Genomic DNA, 20,956 nt, shown 5'->3' on the forward strand with positions numbered 1-20,956 from the left:
AAACGAAACCAAACAGGATATGAAAGGCCAGTTAGCTGAACATCTGTCATTGGGAAACAGCTGGTATCTGTTACGATGGAGATAATAACAAGATATCTTGAAAATTAGAAGGCAATCAAACAGAACCAATGTGATTTTATGGAGAGAAAATAATTTTCAACAAATTTGCTAGATTTCTGAGAGGAAGTATTGGTTTTGGTTATTACTGTCATTTGTACCGAGATACAACGAAACATTTTGTTTTTTGTGCTATTCATATTTATACGTTCATATTGAATTAGGCCATTTGGCCCATTCAGCCTACTCCACCATTCAATCATGGCTGATCAATCTCTCCCTCCTAACCCCATTGTCCTGCCTTTGTCCCATAACCCCTGACACCTGTACAAATCAAGAATCTGTCAATCTCTACCTTAAAAATACCCATTCACCTGTCCTCCACAGCTGTCTGTAAGTTGCACTTTGAATTTCACAGATTCAACAGCCTCTGACTAAAGAAATTCCTCCTCATCTCCTTTCTAAAGGTATGTCCTTTTAATCTGAGGCTATGCCCTCTGGTCCTAGACTCTCCCACTGCTGGAAACATCTTCTCCATATCCACAAACCTCCTCAAAGAACCAGTTCAGGTACAAAGGACCAAATGGTCCATGCTGTGCCGACCAATAATCATCCGCTCCCACTTTCCCATCCACTCCCGACACACTAGAGGCAATTTACAGAGGCTGATTAACCTAAGAACCTGGGATGTGGGAAGAAACCGGAGCACCCGGAGAAAACCCACGTGGGAGAACGTGCAAACTCTGTACAGATGGGACTCATAATCGGGATCAAACCTGGGTCTCTGGTGCTGTAAGGCAGCAGCTCTACCGCTGCGCCACCGTGCTGCCCTAAATACCATGTGAGCTCAGATGGCAGCTGGGAAATTAAAGTTCAGTTTATTCAATAAGTCTGGCTCCTGTGAGCAGTGGTGACGATGAAATTATTGCAAATGTAATTCGTTACCATCACTTAGAGAAGGAAGCTGTGCTTCATGTAAAGGGTGTGACCTTTTGAACTGAGCCAACAAGCCACTTAATGGCCCTCACTTACAGCACATCTTTAAAGCAGCAAAATTGGCCAAAGGCAATTCTAGAGAGTGTTATCATTGAGGCAGATAAAAGGATATTAATTCAGATGGTACTGTGGTGGCGTAGTTGTCAGATCAGTGGACTAGTCAATAGACAATAGACAATAGGTGCAGGAGGAGGCCATTCGGCCCTTCGAGCCAGCACCGCCATTCAATGTGATCATGGCTGATCATTCTCAATCAGTACCCCGTTCCTGCCTTCTCCCCATACCCCCTGACTACGCTATCCTTAAGAGCTCTATCTAGCTCTCTCTTGAATGCATTCAGAGAATTGGCCTCCACTGCCTTCTGAGGCAGAGAATTCCAAAGATTCACAACTCTTTGACTGAAAAAGCTTTTCCTCATCTCCGTTCTAAATGGCCTACCCCTTATTCTTAAACTGTGGCCCCTTGTTCTGGACTCCCCCAACATTGGGAACATGTTTCCTGCCTCTAACGTGTCCAACCCCTTAATAATCTTATACGTTATTAAGATTATTGACCTCTGAACCGTCCTTCTCTGGAATAACGGAGGTCGAGGTGAGACTAGATAAAAGTATATAAAATTATGAGAGGCCTAGATAGGGTAGACAGTCAGAACCTTTTTGCTTGAGTGGAAACGTCCAACACTAGAGGGCATAGCTATAAGGTGAGATGGGGAAAGTCTAAGGGAGATGTGTGGGGCAGGTTTTTTACACCGAGAGTGGTGGGTGCCTGGAACCCACTGCCTGGGATGGTGGTGGTGGAGGTGGATACAATAGTGGCATTTAAGAGGTTTTTAGATAGTTCAGTTCAGTTTAGTTTAGCTTAGTTTATTGTCACGTGTACCGAGGTGCAGTGAAAAGCTTCCAGTTGCGCGCTAACCAGTCAGCGGGAAGACGATACATGATTACAATCGAGCTGTCCACAATGTAGAGATACACGGTAAAGGGAATAATGTTTAGTGCAAGATAAAGTCCAGCAAAGTCTGATTAAAGATAGTCCAAGCGTGCCAAGGAGGTCGATAGTAGCTCAGGACTGCTCTTTAGTTGTTGATAGGATAGGCACATGGATATGCAGGGAATGGAGGTATATGGACAATGTACAGGCAGATGAGATCAGGTTAATCATAATCATCAGGCATCATGTTCGACACAAACATTGTGGGCCAAAGGGCCTATTCCTGTGCAGTACTGTTCTTTCTTCTATGTTATAATAGAGTACAGCCCTGATTTTCTAATCTACATTGAGGACACTGGAATTTAGAAGGATGAGAGGGGATCTTATCGGATCTTATCTTATAAGATTATTAAGGGGTTGGACACGTTAGAGGCAGGAAACATGTTCCCAATGTTGGGGGAGTCCAGAACCAGGGGCCACAGTTTAAGAATTAGGCCATTTAGAACGGAGATGAGGAAAAACTTTTTCAGTCAGAGAGTTGTAAATCTGTGGAATTCTCTGCCTCAGAAGGCAGTGGAGGCCAGTTCTCTGAATGCATTCAAGAGAGAGCTATATAGAGCTCTTAAGGATAGCGGAGTCAGGGAGTATGGGGAGAAGGCAGAAACGGGGTACTGATTGAGAATGATCAGCCATGATCACATTGAATGGTGGTGCTGGCTTGAAGGGCCGAATGGCCTACTCCTGCACCTATTGTCTATTGACATTGGACTATTTTCTGGAATTGTATGTTATAATGCTGAGAAACTATATTCTGCACTCTGGTATTTTTCTCTTTGCTCTATCTGTTTTGTGCATGGCTTGATTGTGCTCATGTATCATGTTAGATTGAACGCAAATGAAGGCTTTTCACTGTATCTCAGTACCCGTGACAATAATAACCCAATATCCATACTGACACACCAGACCAGATCATGGCAGCTATGGAATTTAATTCAAGAAATGGAATTTAAAAAAACATGGAAAAAAGACACAAAAAGCTGGAGTCACTCAGCGGGTCAGACAGCATCTCTGGAGAAAAGGAATAGGTGACGTTTCAGGTCGAGACCCTTCTTCAGATGCTTCTTTTAAAAGCTCGGTAAACTGGGCAAACTCCCAGATCCCACAAAACAACTTATTTTATAGAGAAGCAAAATTTCAAAGTTTCAAAATATCGCCTGTCCACGTTCTTCAGAGATGCTTCCTGACACGCTGAGTTACTCCAACACTCTGTATGTCTTTTTTTTGGGTAAACTAGCCTCTGCAGTTCCTTGTGTCTAATGTTGTAGATTTAGATTGTAATTTCACCAGACAAATATCTTAAAATGTTCAACAATGAAATATTTGAAATTCTGAAAACCATATGATATGATATGTCAGTCCGCCTTAACCAACCTGATCTCCCTGTGGCTGAGCACTTCAACTCCCCCTCCCACTCCCAGTCTGACCTTTCTGTCTTGGGCCTCCTCCAGTGCCATAGTGAGGCCCACTGGAAATTGGAGGAACAGCACCTCATATTTCACCTGGGCAGCTTGCAGCCTAGCGGTATGAACATTGACTTCTCCAACTTTAGATAGTTCCTCTGTCCCTCTCTTCCCTTCCCCCTTCCCAGATCTCCCACTGTCTTCCTGTTTCCACCTATATCCTTCCTTTGTCCCGCCCCCCTGACATCAGTTTGAAGAAGGGTCTCGACCCGAAACGTCACCCATTCCTTCTCTCCTGAGATGCTGCCTGACCCGCTGAGTTACTCCAGCATTTTGTGAATAAATAACCACCTAGATAGATCTCATGCACATGTTCCAAAATTCGTTTCATACTCTCAAAGGTGTTTGGAATGTAAGCTTAAAAGAAAGTGCCATTTTCTTCCTGCTTTGATGTCTGTGAGAGTCTGACATGATTGACCATTCAATCAGTTCAATGAGGTGATGACTGGGTGCCTGGGATCCTGTTGAATTGATGACTGAGAGCATGAGGAAGGCACAAAGAAACCTGCACAATAGGATCACTAGGTCCTTGTGGGACTGTTCTCTTCTGGATTAACAGCCATTGATTTGTTGTTGACTGCAAATCCCAGGTCATTAGTTGACCGTTCCAATTATATTTAGTTTAGTTTAGTTTAGTTTTTTATTGTCACGTGTATGGAGATACAATGGAAAACTTTTTACGTGCTATCCACTCAAATAATAGACTACACATGGATACAATCAAGCCGTCCACGGTGCAAAGATTACAACATTTAGTGCAAAGATATAACATTGAAGTCCGATAAAGTCCGAATAACGCAGTGGTAGAGTTGCTGCCTTAAAGCACCAGTGACGCGGGTTCGAACAACTACAGGTGCTGTCTGTACGGAGTTTGCACGTGCTCCCTGTGACCTCCTCGGTTTTCTCCGGGTGCTCCGGTTTCCTCGCACACTCCAAAGACATACCGGCTTGTAAGTTAGTTGGCTTCTGTAAATTGTAAATGATCCCTCGTGTGTCGGATAGTGCTAGTGTACAGGGTGATCGCTGGTCGGCGTGGACTCAGTGGGCCGAAGGGCCTGTTTCACACCGTATCACTAAAGCCTCCAATGAGGGAGATGGAAGGTCAGGACCGCACACTAGCTGATGAGAAGACCGTTCAGTTGCTTGATAACAGCTGGGAAAAAACTGTTCCTGAATCTGGAGGTATGCGCTTTCAAACCTCTGTACCTCTTGCCCGATGCGAGAGGGGAGGAGGGAGTGACCGGGGTGAGACTGGTCCTTGATTATGCTGGTGGCCTTGCAGATGGAGTCGATGGAAGGGAGGTTGGTTTGCCAGTACAGGCGGCACGGTGGCGCAGCGGTAGAGTTGCTGCCTTACAGCGATTGAGCACCGGTCACCCGGGTTCGATCCCGTCTGCGGGCGCTGTCTGTACGGAGTTTGTACGTTCTCCCCGTGACCTGCGTGGGTTTTCTCCGAGATCTTCGGTTTCCTCCCACACTCCAAAGACGTGCAGGTATGTCGGTTAATTGACTTGGCAAATGTAAAAATTGTCCCTAGTGGGTATAGGATAGTGTTAATGTGCGGGGATCGCTGGTCGGTGCGGACCCGGTGGGCCAAAAGGGCCTGTTTCCGCGCTGTATCTCTAAACTAAACTATGTCATATCTTCAGGCTTTCTGTATTCATAATAATATACATGATTTGACACATTCATCCCCGTGAAGACTTTGCAGTGTGAAACAAATTCAGGGTACAACCTTGTTGCAGCAGTGAAGTGTTGAAAATGCGGAATGTCCGATTAAGTATGACAGTCACACTTAAAACGTTCCAATAAATCTAATTCCCAAGTCTCAAATTGTTCTCTGATTAGTTCTGGCTCAAGCGACGGTTTTAGATTTTATTCACGCAGTGCCCTGAGTCTGAAATGCTCAGAGAGTTTACTGATGGATGCACTTACCCATCTAGGTCTTGGTAGTTCACGTTCACTCTCTTTGCAGATCCTAGAAGCTCTGAAAAACAAAGAACAAAAAATATGTCTGTGTCAATTTAGAAAATGTCACCTTAAAAAATGCAGGCCATTTGATCTGTAGCATCAATCATTTCATGTTCATAAGTCATAGGACCAGACTTAGGCCTTTCAGCCCATCAGATCTACTACACCATTCAATCATGGCTGAACTATCTATCCCTCTCAACCCCATTCTCCTGCCTTCACCCCATAACCCCTGACCCTTTACTAATATAGAATCTGTCAATCTGCGCTTTAAACATACCCAATGACTTGGTCTCCACAGCCGTCTGTGGCAATGAATTCCACAGATTCACCACCCTCTGTCTAAATAAATTCCTCCTCATCTCCTTTCGAAAGAATAATTAATTTGTCCCAATCTCTCTGCATTTACCCCAGACTTTGTCAACTTTTTTTTCCCCAAGTATATTCCTAAGAACATTTGTCCAAGGATGCAAAAAAAAATCGAATAGCAGAGGGCATAACTTTGATGCTAGAGAGGGGCAAAGTTCAGACTTGGGTTGTTTTCTCTTAAACGGTGGAGTTTGAGGAGAGACCTGATAGAAATATATAGAATGAATAGAGCCATGGATAGCATGGACCTTTTTTCCAGGATGGGAATATTAAATGCTGGTTTTAAGGTGAGACGTGTGAGGCAAGACGTTTAAACAGAGGGTGGTGGACGCCTGGACACGCTGCCAGGGGTGGTGGTGGAGGCAGAAATGATGGTGGTATTTAAGGAATTTTGTAGATAGGCATATAGATATGCAGGGAATGAAGGGTTCTCGGTTCATTGGTTCAATTGTACTTTGTGGTCACATGTACCTCAGCACAGCTAAATTTATTTTTTGAATACAATTATTAAAATCTTACCATACATGAATACAATCATAGCCAAGTACAAGAGTGTAAGAATAGTAAATTATACTGAGGCAGTACACAGGAGTCACCACGTTTTATGGATTATGTTGAGTTGGTCTAGGCATCATGTTCAGCACAGACATTGCGGGTCGAAGGGCCTGTGCTTATACTGAACTGTCCCATGTTCTCATCAATATAATCTACAGACACTTGCATTCCTGTGGTAGTCAAAATAAAATCTGTACCCTGCGGACGGCTTGATTGTGATCGTGTCTAGTCTTTTCGCTAACTGATAGCACACAATAAAAAGCTTTTCACCGTACCTGGGCACATGCGATAATAATAAGCCAAACTAAAGTAAACTGAACTAGCAGCAGCTTGTGAATATGAATTCAGATTTATTAAAAGAGATCTGAAATAATAATCTTCGGTCAGGATGAAGGCGTCTGATTGCCAGAAAGTCCGATAGATTTATTAATGTTCTTTCAGGAATAAAATCTTCTTGGCCTTTCTGGTTGTGCTAAGTGTATCTCCAGATGACACTGTGCTGCCTTTTGCAATGAGTTAACTCTACAGCTGTATCGAAATTGCCATCAACGGTTCAGCAAGAAGACTCCACGCTACACATACACAGCAGGCCGCAATGCAAATGAGTTTAGAGGGCACAAGGAATGAGTAAATAAATGCCAGCCTTCCGCTGACACTCACATCCGCAAACGAATCATTTAATTCCAAGCGTTCATTCATCATTTGGCACGGGGTAATATGATGGTGGCTTTGCTCAACTGGCTGCTGGCACTGGGTTTGATAAATCCCTGTTGAACCAGCATCCGAATCCATCGCTAATGCCTTCTGTCATCGGTCTGGAAAAGCCGGATACACACGTTCCAGACTCTGGTTCCCGGGCTTCTGTAATAATTCAGCATTTAAAGGGCCCGGCGTTCCACGCTCCCAGGCAAGAGTTGGACCTATCTGCCCTCACAAACATCAGCAGACAACACAAAAATGCTGCAGTAACTCAATGGGTCAGGTAGCATCTCTGAGAAAAAGGAATAAGCGACGTTTCTGGTCGAAACCCTTCTTCGGACTGAGAGTCAGGGGAGAGGGAAACCAGAGATATGAAAAGGTTCCAAACAAACCAGAGCCGGCACCGATGGCCAAGGAAAGGTGGAGCCCACAATGGTCCATTGTTGGCTGCGGAAGAGGTGATAATGAAGGTATATATATATGGATGCGAACAGTGGAACTGGCAGGACGACTAGGGTGAGGGAGGGGCAGAGAGGGAATGCAAGGGTTACTGGAAACTAGAGAGATTAATATTCATACCGTAAGCTGCTCAAGCAAAATTAGAGGTGCTGTTTCTCCAATTAGCGTCTGGCCTCACTCTGACAGTGGAGGAGGCCTAGGACAGAAAGGTCAGGATTGAAATGGGAGGGGGAGTTAAAATGTTTGGCAACCGGGAGATCGCGTAGGCCAAGGCAGGTGTTGAACAGGGCGATCGCCTAGTCTGCGCTTGGCCTTGCCCAAGAACAGTGGATACAGTAGATGAGAATGGAGAGGTGCAAGTGAACCTCTGCCTCACCTGACTGTTGGGGTAGAGAGAGTATATCATATGCACACTCCTTAATGTACTAATATCCTGCAAACACACATATATTTCACTCTACTAAGTGAATGTATACTGTGGTGAAAATCTGGGATAAATGATTATTGGAATGTCTAGTTGCCCTAACCACGCTGTTCTGATAACAAGTCGCTTAATCAGGCTTGGAGTGCCGTTGAATAGCCCATGTCCATGGATCAGGCTCAGTGCTTCCCCCCAGTGGCACGGTTGAAATTAGCCACTCACTTTGTCACGGTTTAGTTTAGTTCAGTTCAGAGATGCAGCGCGGAAACAGGCCCTTTAGCCCACCGAGTGCACGCCAACCATTGATCACCCGTTCACACTAGTTCTATGTTATCCCATTTTCACAGCCTACACAGAGCCAGAGACCCGGGTTCGATCTTGAGTACGGGTGCTGTCTGTGCGGAGTTTGTATATTCTCCCTGTGACAACTCTGGGTGCTCTGGTTTCCTCCTACACTCTAAAGAAGTACAGGTTTATAGGTTAATTGGCTTTGGTAAGTTGTAAAAATTGTCCCTAGTGTGCGGTGGTTAGTGTGCTGGTTGATCGGTGGTTGGCACGAACTTGGTAGGCTGAAGGGACTGTTTCCGCACTGTATCTCTAAAGTCTAAAAACTCTAAAGTCTAAAGTCTTGGTTCCAGCAAGAATTCCAGCAAGAATTATTCGTGTTCTCTAGGGATGCTCCCTGACCCATTTTACCCATAACACAAAGTTACTCCAGCACTTTGTGTCTTTCCTTGGTAATCCAGCATCTGCAATTCCTTCCACTCTATGACTCCATGGCTTTCCATGTAATGGTGTGGCACCATTAGACTTTAGACTAATCATTCCCTCTGGTCCAAATCAAGCAAAAGTCATTTCTGTCTCTTGCCAGATTCTCTCTGAGGAATCATTATCTATCCATGCTCTCCAGAGATGCTGCCTAACCTGCTGTTACTCTTGCACTTTGTGTCTTTTTTTTTGTGAACCAGCATCTGCAGTTCCTTGTTTCTGCCATCTTATCAGTTGCTTGTACCATCTTAAAAAAATGATGTAGGGAGTTAGGTGTGGCAGCAGGGGATGGAGAAAAAGGGGAGAAAAAATAGTGTTTTAGTTTTAGTTTCAGAGAGGCAGCATGGAAACAGGCCCTTCGGCCCACTGAGGCCACGTCGACCAGCGATCACCCGTATACTAGCACGACCCTACACACTAGGAACAATTTACAGAGGCCAACTAACCTACAAACTTGCACGACCTTGGGATGTGGGAGGAAACCGGAGCACCCAGAGAACATACAAACTCCGTACAGACAGCACCCGTAGACAGGATTGAACCCGAGAATCTGGCGCTGTAAGGCAGCAACTCTACCACTGTGCCACCGTGAACTCAGAGACACGGGGAACTCAGTGTCTTATCCTATTTCCGTTATGGCTCCAATCATCATTCTACTTTCAGAAAAGTCGGTTGCTAAATCACTGTGGAAGAGCAGCTTTGGATGACATAAAACTCTGCCATAAGGTTACATCCCCCCAGGAGATTTGGCAAGATCAGTGTGTAGCTGTTCATGTTAACAGAGGTGAAGAAAGGCACAAAATATTCCGACTTTAATTTTCTGCAATATTGTTAAATATTTACCGTGGAGCTGCAAGAGCAATCTCAAGTGTGCGATATAAACCTTGGGTCTTTAATCACGCTGACTTCATTACCATTCAGTTCAACTGAGGTCCAAACGTAAAGGTCTACATGGAACATTGAACAGCGCAGCACAGGGTTGTCAGCTGCCCAAGCGAAATATGAGGTGCTGTTCTTCCAATTTGCACGTGGCCTCACTCTGACAGTGGAGGAGGCCCTGGACAATTTATTGCTCATAGCTAACTGCCCCTGAAGAAGTGGTGGTGATTCACCCTCTTAAACCATTGCAGTCCTTCAAGTGATGGTAATGACGCCCAGGAACGAAGACGATTGCATGAAAGTGGTGGACACTGACTGCCCTGTCCATCAAGATTTCAAGATTTCAAGGTCAATTTATTGTCACATGTACCAATTAAGGTGCAGTGAAATTTGAATTACCATACAGCCATATTAAGTGAAAAACACCGAGGCAACACAGCCACATAAAATAAAATTGAACATAAACATCCACCACAGCGGATTCCCCATTCCTCACTGTGATGGAAGGTAATAAAGTTCAAACATCTTCCTCTTTGTTCACCCGCGGTCGGGGCTGTTGAACCATCCGCAGTCGCCGCTGCCGACTGTCCGAGGCCCTCACGTCGGGATGATTGAAACTCCCGCGTCGGGACGGTTAAACTCTCCGCGGCATGGAGCTCCCGAGTCGGCCTCTTCTTACCAGAGACCACGGGCTTCACGATGTTAAAGTCCACAGGCCCCGCGGGTGAAGCTCTCCACAGTCGATCCTCGTCAAAGGGATCGCAGCTCGACGATGTTAAAGTCCGCGCCACCCCCATGGCATGAAGCGCCGGGTCGATCACCAGGAAAGGCCGGCAACTCCTCGATGTTAGGCCGCAGTGAGGATGGAGATACGATATGGAGAAAAATCGCATCTCCGTCGAGGTAAGATGATTGAGAAAAAGTTTCCCCCAACTTCCCCCCCCTCCACCTCCCACATAAAACAAACCAAGGAACACTAAAACATACTTTTAACACATACTTAAAATTAAATAAACAGTAGAAAGGCCAGACAGACTGTTGGCGAGGCAGCCAGTGCTGGTGGCGCCACCCGGTGGGTGCTGACCTCCCCACCATCGAGGGGATCTCCAGGAGTCACTGCCTCAAAAAGGCAGCCAGCATCATCAGAGACCCACACCACCCTGGCCACATTCTCATTTCACTCCAGCCATCAAGAAGATGGCATAGGAGCCTGAAAACAGTAACGTCCAGGTTCAGGAGCAGTTACAACTATGAGGTATCAAACACGACCACCTCCAAATAAGCTCCAAAATACGTAGACTCGGGGACACTTATTTTGTCTTTGTACTATTATAGTTTGTTTGTTATATATATGTATGGACCTTCTTTCTTGTTGTTATTTTATGTTGTTTACAGAGCACTATATTTACACAGTTGTCTGAAGAAGGGTGCCGACCCGAAATGTCACCCAACCTGTTTCTCCAGAGATGCCATCAGACCCGCTGAGTTACTCCAGCAATCTGTGCCTATCTTTTGTATAAACTAGCATCTGCATTTCTTTGTTTCTACTCTATGTTTACATATCTGCTGCAAGTGAGAATCTCATTGTTCCGTTTCGGGACATATCACAATAAAACACTCTTGACTCTTGACTCAAAGTTGATGGGAGGGAGTTCCATGACCTTGAGCAGAAGCAATAAGATATTCCCAAGACAGCAGGACTTGGAGGGGAAGCTGCAGATGGCGGTGTCCCCAGCTTTCTGCCTGCTGCCCTTGCTGGTTGAGGTGAAGGTTTGGGGAACCCTGGGACTATCTTTAATCCGACTTTACTCGACTTCATCTTGCACTATAAACAAAACTGAACTGAACTAAATTAATCAAAACCATACCAAACGAAACTAAACTAAACTAAACTAAACTAAACTATACTACACTAAAGTACACTACACTAAACTTTGGCAGCACATTGTTACCTGCTACTTACGAGCCCAGGAGACTCAAAGAACTCAGATGCTGCAATCTGGAACAAAAATCCAAAGTGCTGGAGTAACTGTGATGGCTCAATTGTAATCATGTATTGTCTTTCCACTGACTGGTTAGCACGCAACAAAATCTTTTCACTGTACCTCGCTCGGTACATGTGACAGTGAACTAAACTACAGTAAACCCATGATACTTGATTATGATCCTTATTGCTAAGTGTAGAAGCCCTTCTCATAAATTCATGTTCTTTAGTTCTCGGAGCAGAATTAGGCCATTTGTCCCATCAAGTCTACTCCGCCATTCAATCATGGCTGATCTATTTTTCCCTCTCAACCCCATTCCTCTGCTTTCTCCCCATAACCCCTGACACCCGTACAAATCAAGAATCCATCAATCTCCGCCTTAAAAACACTTCTCTGTCCTCAGTGGAAACTGCAGGACAAGCGCGGTGCTTCCAGCAATTTGTTTTTATTTGGGCTGTGAGGGGTCACGTTCCTCTCGCCACTCCCCCACAATGATCGGATAAAACAGCTCAATGGGAGGCTCGCCGAGCGAGCATTTGTTGCTCAGGTAGCTGATTATTTAAGCTATTTCGCATTTCTGGTCACACGCACGGACTCCTTGGTCTTTACTGAATGTAACACGAAGGGACAGGATGGATGACATTAGAGCTGTAATCTGTAGAACATCAGCATTTCCCCCCAGTCATTCTCCACCAGCAAAGTGAATAAGCTGTCCTGAGGTAGATGGAAAAGAGCCGCTGCCAATAAATAGAGTTCACGTTGAAGGAGGGCAAAGGTGGGAGACAATCAGAATAAAGGTCAGGAGAATCTTCTTCATGCAGGATTCATTTCCAGAGTTAATCACTGAGGCAGAATCAACAACAATGTCTGTCTATAACTGGATTGAACAGGTATATGTGACGGAAAAGTCGCTGTATTGAATAGCAATCGTGCAGCACGGTTGCGCAGCGGTAGAGTTGCTGCCTCATGGCGCCGGAGACCCTGGTTGAATCCTGACCACGGTCACTGTCCGTACAGAGTTTGTACGTTCTCCTTGTGACTGTGTGAATTTTCCCCCGGTGCTCCAGTTTCCTCCCACACTTCAGACGTACAGGTTTGTAGGCTAATGTGGTTTCGGTAAAAATTGTAAATTGTCCCTAGTCTGTGGGATGGTGCTAGTGGGTGGGGATCGCTGGCCGGCACGGGCAAGGTGGGCCTAAGGGCCTGTTTCTGCGCTGTATCTCTAAACTAAACTAAACTAAACTAAGCTGCTGCCTCACAGCACTAGAGACCCGGGTACAATCCTGACATCGGGTGTTGTCTGTGGGGAGTTTGCACGTAATCCCTGTGTGACCGCGAGGGTTTCCTCCCGGTGCTCCAGCTTCCTCCAGCATCCCAAAGACGTGCGGGTCTGTTGGTTAATTGGCTTCTGCAAAATTGTCCCTACCATGTAGGGAGAGGATGCGAAAGTGGGATAACATAGGACCAGTGCGAACGGGTGATCGATTTTGTCAGCGTGGACTTGGTGGGGCTGAAAGGCCAGCTTCCATGCCGTATTTTTCAATTCATTCAATCGATCAATTGATTGAACAGGTGGATGAAGAAAAAGGTGCTGTACGGACAACATGACACAGCAGAACAAGGCAATTTGGCCATGCAAAACTGCTGCACCATCCGACAGAAAATCCGATGAAACGTTTACGTTGAAAAAATGTTTTGGAATATGGAATTAACGGTCATTGGGAGTGATTGTAACAAATAATATGGAGATACTGGGGAGACAATGGACAAGACTGTGGAAGGAAAGTTATGATGGAGTTAGAGGAGGAAACATGTAAGGCTGTTCGACAGGGGCATTAAGGCTCTGTGTTTTGCTAATGGTATGATATATTTGTGTTTGGACCCTTAATTAAGGGATAGATATTGGCCAAGTCTGAGGGAAGGGTTGCCATGATTTGCTTCAAGATAGCACTCAGATCTGCTTGGATCCTCCTGGAAGGACAGGTCAGGGGTTTGCTTTAATACCCCATCTACGCGGCAGTGCAGCACTCCCTCAGTATTGTTGACAGTTTAGTTTATTGTCACGTATACCGAGGTACAGTGAAGAGCTTTTGTTGTGCCCTATCCAGTCAGCAGAAAGACAACACATGATTACAATCGAGCCATTTACAGTGTATAGAAACATGAAACATGATAAAGAAGTGTTGCTGTAGGAATGGAGCGCTGAGCAATAGTAATATGTGGTTGTTGATCTGCTTTTTGTGGCTGGCATGCAAATAGTCGCCTGGGTTGGGCGCCATCTTAGAATGGTAGTCCATGTTTCTGGCCACATCGTGGGAACTGAACGCACAATTTTCTAAATGTGCATGTAGGAACGAACTGCAGATGCTAGTTCACACCGACGACAGACACAAAATGCTGGAGTAACTCAGCGGGACAGGCAGCATCTCTGGAGAGAAGGAATGGGCGACGTTTCAGGTCGAGACCCTTTTAACTCGGATGCAAGAGAGACACCTGCGGGTTTCAACTAAGGACCAAGAGGACCAATCCACCCTCAAAATCAGCGTTTACATTGAACTTGCTTTCTTCCAGCGATGCTTGAAAGATTCATGAGTTGCTTTTCTTTTAAGGCTCTGCCCTGCTGAGTGCCCTGCCCCAACAGATGCCAGCAAATAAATCTTTAACCGTGATGTAAACATCACTCCCTTGTTCTGCTGCCAATCTACTGAACATTTAACATCCTACAATGATTCATATCGCTGCTTTGTAGATCTCAGAGCAAAACCAAACTACAGTAATAGTATAGCCGTCCCAGGTTGATGAATGATGCTAAAAATCATTGGTTGCACATCAGATATTAAGCCATCTGACAGAGAGAATACTTATTTTCTTACTCTGCAGGTCAGGCAGCATCTCTGGAGAACACTGATGGGCGATGTTTCGGGTCTTCGGGAACCTTCTTCAGATTGAAGAGGTCCAGTCTGAAGAAGGGTACCAATCCCTATCCATCTCTGGTGACCATGGATAGGCAACCCAACCCAAGAAGGGTCCAAACCCCCATCCATCTCTGGAGAACAATGGATAGACAAAGTGACTGGTTAGTACCCTTCTTTAGGCTGGTCCTCTTCAGTCTGAAGAAGGTCCCGACCTGAAATGTCACCTCTCCATGTTCTACAGAGATGCTGCTTGACCCGCTGTTACTCCCCCCATACTACGAGTCTTTTTTTTGTAAACCTGCATCTGCAGTTCCATGTCCCTATTATTTCACTGGTCTGCTTTTAATCATGAAATCCCTTCCACATTCAGGAATTGGGATAGTTTTGTGATTTAGAGTCATGGAGTCATAGAGCACAGAAACAGATCCTTTGGCCTAACTCGCCCATGCCGACCAAGAAGCCTCATCTAAGCTAATCCCACGCCTACATGTGGACCATATCCCTCTAAATTTTTCCTCTCCATTTACCTGTCCAAGTGTCTTTTAAATGTTGTTATTGTACCTGCCTCAGCTCGTTCCATAGACCCACCACCCAACATTGCAGTTTGGAGTCATTAGCAGCTTGGTTTATACGGTGACTACATGATATTTAGACATTTAGACAGGTACATGGATATGAATGTTTTAGAGGGATATGGGCCAAATGCAGGCAGGTGGGACAAATGTAGATGGGGCATCATGGTCGACATGGGCAAGCTGGGTCAAAGGGTAGAAACAAGGAACTGCAGATGCTGGACTTACCAAGGAAATGACACAAAGTGCTGGAGTAACTCAACGGGCCAGGCAGCATCTCTGGAGAACATGATAGGTGACTCTGTAGAGATAGCATCTGTAGTCAGGATCGAATCTGAGTCTCTGGCACTGTAAGGCTGCAGCTCTACTGCTGCACGACAGTGCTGCCCTTCACTGCGATTGGGAAGGGCGCTGGCATGCATTTTTGCTTATCTTATTGAAGGAAGGGTGCACTCAAATTGGAAACAGTTCAGAGAAAGTTCTTGAGATTATTTCCTGTGCTGACAGAGGAATAATTGAGCTCATTGGATCAATGCTCATTGGATTTACTCAACACGTTGCAGTTGTATAAGATGTTGTTGTGGGATGAATGTAGATGGGACATGTTGGCCAGTGTGGGCAAGTTGGGCCGAAGGGCCTGTTTCCATGGTGTATCACTCTATGTATCACTCAGTGACTATGACTCTACTCTGACTGATGACTGAGTCAAAACATAAAATGCTGGAGGAGCATGCACACAAACACTTTCTATCAAAGCATGTATCAAACACCTCGCATTTTGGATTCTTTCTTTTTCTTTGTAAAAAACCGCCATAAAATATGACAACTGTGCATTGAAAATTGACACAAAATGCTGGAGTAACTCAGCGGGACAGGCAGCATCTCTGGAGAGAAGGAATGGTTGATGTTTCGGGTCGAGACCCTTCTTCAGACTGAGAGTCAGGAGAGAGGAAAACTAGAGATATGGAAGGGCAAGGTGTGAAAATGACAGATCAAAGCAGGTGCTGTTCAAGAAAGTGTAGACCGGTTCATTGTTTGCTGAGGGGAATATGACAACGAGGCATACAAATGGTAAAATTAATCAGGACAGTGCAACTAGTCGGAGAACTAGGGTGGGGGAGAGATGGAGTGGGAGGGAATGCAAGGGTTACTTGAAGTTAGAGAAATCAATATTCATATCGCTGGGTTATAAGCTGTGCATTTGTGGAATGTGCAAAAGAATTTCACTGTGCTGTGTACACGTGACAATAAAGAGCCATTGATGCATTGAACTCAGCGGGTCAGAATGGACAGGCAGAGTTTCAGATGGTGACCCTTCTTCAGGGCTCAGATTCATGGTGACAGTCAATTCTGAAGACTGATCTGAAGTATCTGGAACTGTCAACAGTCGCTGAAAGGTAAGGCGGAGATGAGGAAGAATTTATTTTTGCAGCGGGTGAAGGATCTTTAGATTTCTCCACTCAGAGAGTAGTGCAGGGTTGAATCATTGAATATATTCGAGGCATTTTGAGGAATGGGTTAACAAACGATCATGATAATTGGGCAGCAAAGTGCGACTGAAGCCAAAGTCAGATCGGTCATGGCTGTATAGCCTATTCCTGCTCCAATTTTTAAAATATATTCTTAACTCACTATTTAACTTTTAGGTTTAGAGATACAACACGGAAACAGGCCCTTTGGCCCACTGAGTCTATGTCAACCATCAACCATCGATCACCCGTTCACACTAGTTCTATGTCAAGCCACTTTCTCATCCACTCCCTACACACGAGGGGCAATTTTCCAGATGGCCTATTCACCTACAAACCCGCACCTCTTTGGGATGTGGAAGGAAACTGGAGGGAACCCACGGGATTACAGGGAGAACGTGCAGACTCCACACAGACAGCTGCCATTACAATTGCAAGTGCTACAAAATAATTGGGTAAAATCCTGAGAATAATACAAAAGAAAATATCACCAAGCGGTTTAGCAAACCATCTTAACTGACTTGGCATAATTTACCAATTAGTTTTCGTTTTAGAGATACAACTTAGAAACGGGCCCTTCGGCCCACAGAGTCCAGGCTGACCATTGATTACCCATTCACACTAGTTCTATGTCATCCCACTTTCTCTTCCACTCCCTACACACGAGGAGCAATTTTACAGAGGACCAACTACCACCGGGTGGCGCCGGCAAGTAGCTGCCTCGCCAACAGTCTGCCTGTCCTCCTGTTTTTGTTATTTTAAGTACGTGTTGAAGACTATGTTTTAGTGTTCCTTGGTTTGTTTTATGTTGGGGGGGGGGTGGGGGAAACTTTTTTCAATCTCTTACCTCGACGGAGATGCGATTTTTTTTCGTATCGTATCTCCGTCCCCACTGCGGCCTAACATCGTGGAGTGGCACGACCTTTCCTGGAGACTGACCCGGCGCTTCAACTGCGGGCGCGAGGGGTCTTACCATTGTCCAGCTTGCAATCCCTTTGCCGGGGCTCGACTGTGGAGGCCTGTGGACTTTAACATCGTGGAGCACACAGTCCCTGGTTAGAGACCGATTCGGGAGCTCCAAGCCGCGGAGAGATTCAACCGTCCCGATGCGGGAGTTTTGATGGCCCCGACACGAGGGCTTCGGATCGCCGGCTGCGGGGGCTTTGATGGCCCCGATTGCAGATGGTTCGACAGCCCCAACCGCGGGAGAATAAAGAGGGTGAAGATTGGACTTTATTACCTTCCATCACAGTGAGGAATGTGGGGAGCCGCTGTGGTGGATGTTTATGTTAACTTTTATTTTATGCGGCTGCATGTCTTGTTGCTTTTCACTTAGTGTGGCTGTGTGGTAACTCAAATTTCACTGTACCTTAATTGGTACATGTGACAATAAACTGACCTTGAAACCTTGAACCTACAAACCCACACGTCTTTGGGATGTGGGAGGAACCCGGAGAATCTGTAGGAAACGAATGCGGTCACAGGGAGGACGTGCAAACTCCACACAGACAGCTTCTATTGCAATTGCAAGTGTCTCCAAATAATTGTCTAAAGTCCTGAGCATAATGCAAAAGAAAATATGAGTAAGCGGTTTTGCAAAGCACCTTATCTGACTTGGCATAATACGCAAGCATAGATCAATTCACCTTCAATGATTTACAATTGAAGATATAATCTTGATGCAGGAAGAATGCTTCATTACTCCTCCTGCCAGGACATTTCCAACAAATGTATTTCTCTTTTACATCAGAAGTAATAGCCCCTTAGATCTATGGCTCTGTATTTTGTAGTTGTGGAGGGGCCGCGTTTGGAATAGTGAAATGTGGTTGTCAAATTCTAACTCATGTCATCATAATTGGCACTTATTGAAACGATGGCACCAAACAAGATCAAAAGTTCAAAGGTTGATTTGGTCTCCAGTATGCCATTCACACTTCCAGCTTTCTACAATCTACTACAGTCTGAAGAAGTGTCCTGACCTGAAACATCACCTATCCATGTTCTCCAGAGATGCTGCCTGACCCTCTGAGTTACTCCACCACTTTGTGTCCAGCGTCTGCAATTCCTTGTGTGTCTATACCACTCATTAGTTATAGTTTCCTTACAACACCAGAGACCCGGGTTCGATCCTGAATACGTGTGTTGTCTGCACGGAGTTTGTACGTTCTCCCTGTGACTGCGTGGGTTTTCTCAGGGTGCTCCGGTTTCCTCCTACACTCCAAAGATGTACAGGTTTGTAGGTTAATTGGCTTCAGTAAGTTGTAAAATTGTCACTAGTGTGTGGGATAGTGCTTGTGTACCGGGTGATTGCTGATCGGCGAGGACTCGATGGGCCGAGCGGCCTGTTTCCGTGCTGTAGCTCCGAAGTCAAAAGGCTAAAGAGGTTTCCCGACCCAGAATGCCATCTGTCCATTTCCTTCCACAGATGCTGCCTGACCCGTTGAGATTCTCCAGCAGTTTTGATTTTCACTCAAGATTCCAGCATCTGCAGTATTTCCATTGTCCTCATCAAGGCTGCTTCCAGCAGTGGAGCCATTGAGGCCTTTAATACCACCAGGAGCATGCACTGTTTGCATCACCCCTCCCCTCTACCTCCACCACACGCCTGGGACTGTTCCAACAGTGGGCACCCACCAGCAATCTATTTCTTGACCCTCCTTGCAACTCAAGGCTGCATCTCAAAGTGCAAGGTAGAATTACTTGAATAAATCATCCTGAACTGAGGACTAGTCTCAAATAAATAGCCAGCTTCTCATTTAAAATGGCTGCATGCTGCATTTATTGCAGCCGTTATATTTAGCCGCTGTCTGGAAAGCCAAATAGGTTGTCAATAAAAATGCAGATTGAACATGTGGCTGGCTGGGATACTGTAGATCGGAGAGAAGAACTTCTCTGATTCATAAGAGCACAGGATTGAACTGAGCAGAAAAATTAATGTCAACTCCTTATCTCCAGTCAGGTAAAGACCTGACCTAGCAGTGAACACTTAGAAATAATAATAATAATAATAATAATGCATTACATTTGTATAGCGCTTTTCTAAAAACTCAAAGACACTTTACAGGGTTTACTAAAACATAGAAAAAAATTAAATAAATAAGTAAACGAACAGAAAAGGGAAAATAAGGTGAGGTGACGGTCAGTGGTTGAAGACAGTGCCGAACAGGTGAGACTTCAGTGATGTTTTGAATGTGGTGAGTGAGGAGGAGTCTCTGATGGTCTGAGGTAGTGAGTTCCAGAGGGTGGGAGCAGCGATGGAGATAGCCCTGTCCCCCCAGGATCTGAGTTTGGTCCGGATGGGGGGGGGGGGGACAGGAGGTTAGCAGCAGCAGAGCCGAGGGTACGGGTGGGAGTGTGTCTGTGGAGGAGGTCAGTCAGGTAGGATGGGGCCAGGTTATGGAGGGCTTTGTAGGTCATGAGGAGGATTTTGTACTGGATTCTCTGGGGGATGGGGAGCCAGTGGAGCTTGTAAAGGACAGGGGTGATATGGTCACGGATCGGGGAGTGGGTGAGTAGACGGGCAGCGGAGTTCTGGATGTATTGGAGTTTACTGATGATTTTTGAGGGTGAACCATAGAGGAGGCCACAGTACCACAGTACCAGCAAAGCATCTATTAATTGATAAGACACAAAATGCTGGAGCAACTCAGGGGGTTGGGCAGCATCTCTGGACAAAAGGAATGGGTGACGTTTAGGGTTGGAACCCTTCTTCAGACCAGAAACGTCACCTATTCCATCTGTTCCAGAGATGCTGCCTGACCTGCTGAGTTACAACAGCATTTTAGACTTTACTTTTGAGGTACAGCAAGGAAACAGGCCCTTCGGTCCACTGAGTCCAAGCCGACCAGCGATCACCCCGTACACCAGCACTATCCTACACACAGGGAAGAATTTACGATTTTGTTTTACCGAAGCCAATTAACCAACAAACCTGTATGTCTTTGGAGTGTGGGAGGAAACCGGAGCACCCGGAGAAAACCCATGCAGTCCCTAGTGTAAAGAATAGTGTTAGTGTACGGGGTGATTGCCGGTTGGTGCAGACTCGGTGGGCCAAAGGGCCTGTTTCCACACTGTATCTCGAAAGTCTAAAGTCACGGTCATTTAGCACTTGTTAAGACTGGCCTATACAAGACAGCTGAACATTAGCAGTGTTATCTTTCCTTGGGAAGAGTAAAAGTAAAACATGGCCCCAAATGCATTGCTGCTAAATTAAACTAGGAACGAGGCATTCCAACCCTAATCCCATCCCAGCCTGACCCTCCACTCGGAGCGGAGTAGAGAGGGAGGGAGAGGACCTCTGGATTTTCCATTGTTCTGCTTTGACCTGAATTGTCATCTGTCTATGTAGGAAAGACCTGCAGACGCTGGTTTAAATCAAAGGTAGACACAAA

General features: G+C 45.5%; 1 protein-coding gene across 9 annotated transcripts in view; it reads right to left on the reverse strand.

Annotated features, from left to right (window-relative positions):
- Positions 1 to 20,956, reverse strand: part of caskin1 (CASK interacting protein 1) — a 383,904-nt gene that overhangs the window by 148,220 nt on the left and 214,728 nt on the right. For all 9 annotated transcript variants that reach the window (XM_078418132.1, XM_078418134.1, XM_078418130.1 and 6 more), the window contains exon 2: positions 5,439 to 5,490. In XM_078418132.1, coding sequence (XP_078274258.1) covers positions 5,439 to 5,490 — 52 coding nt within the window. The remainder of the gene's footprint in view (positions 1 to 5,438; positions 5,491 to 20,956) is intronic.

Source organism: Rhinoraja longicauda, chromosome 21, assembly GCF_053455715.1.
Source record: "Rhinoraja longicauda isolate Sanriku21f chromosome 21, sRhiLon1.1, whole genome shotgun sequence".
NCBI lineage: Eukaryota > Metazoa > Chordata > Chondrichthyes > Rajiformes > Arhynchobatidae > Rhinoraja > Rhinoraja longicauda.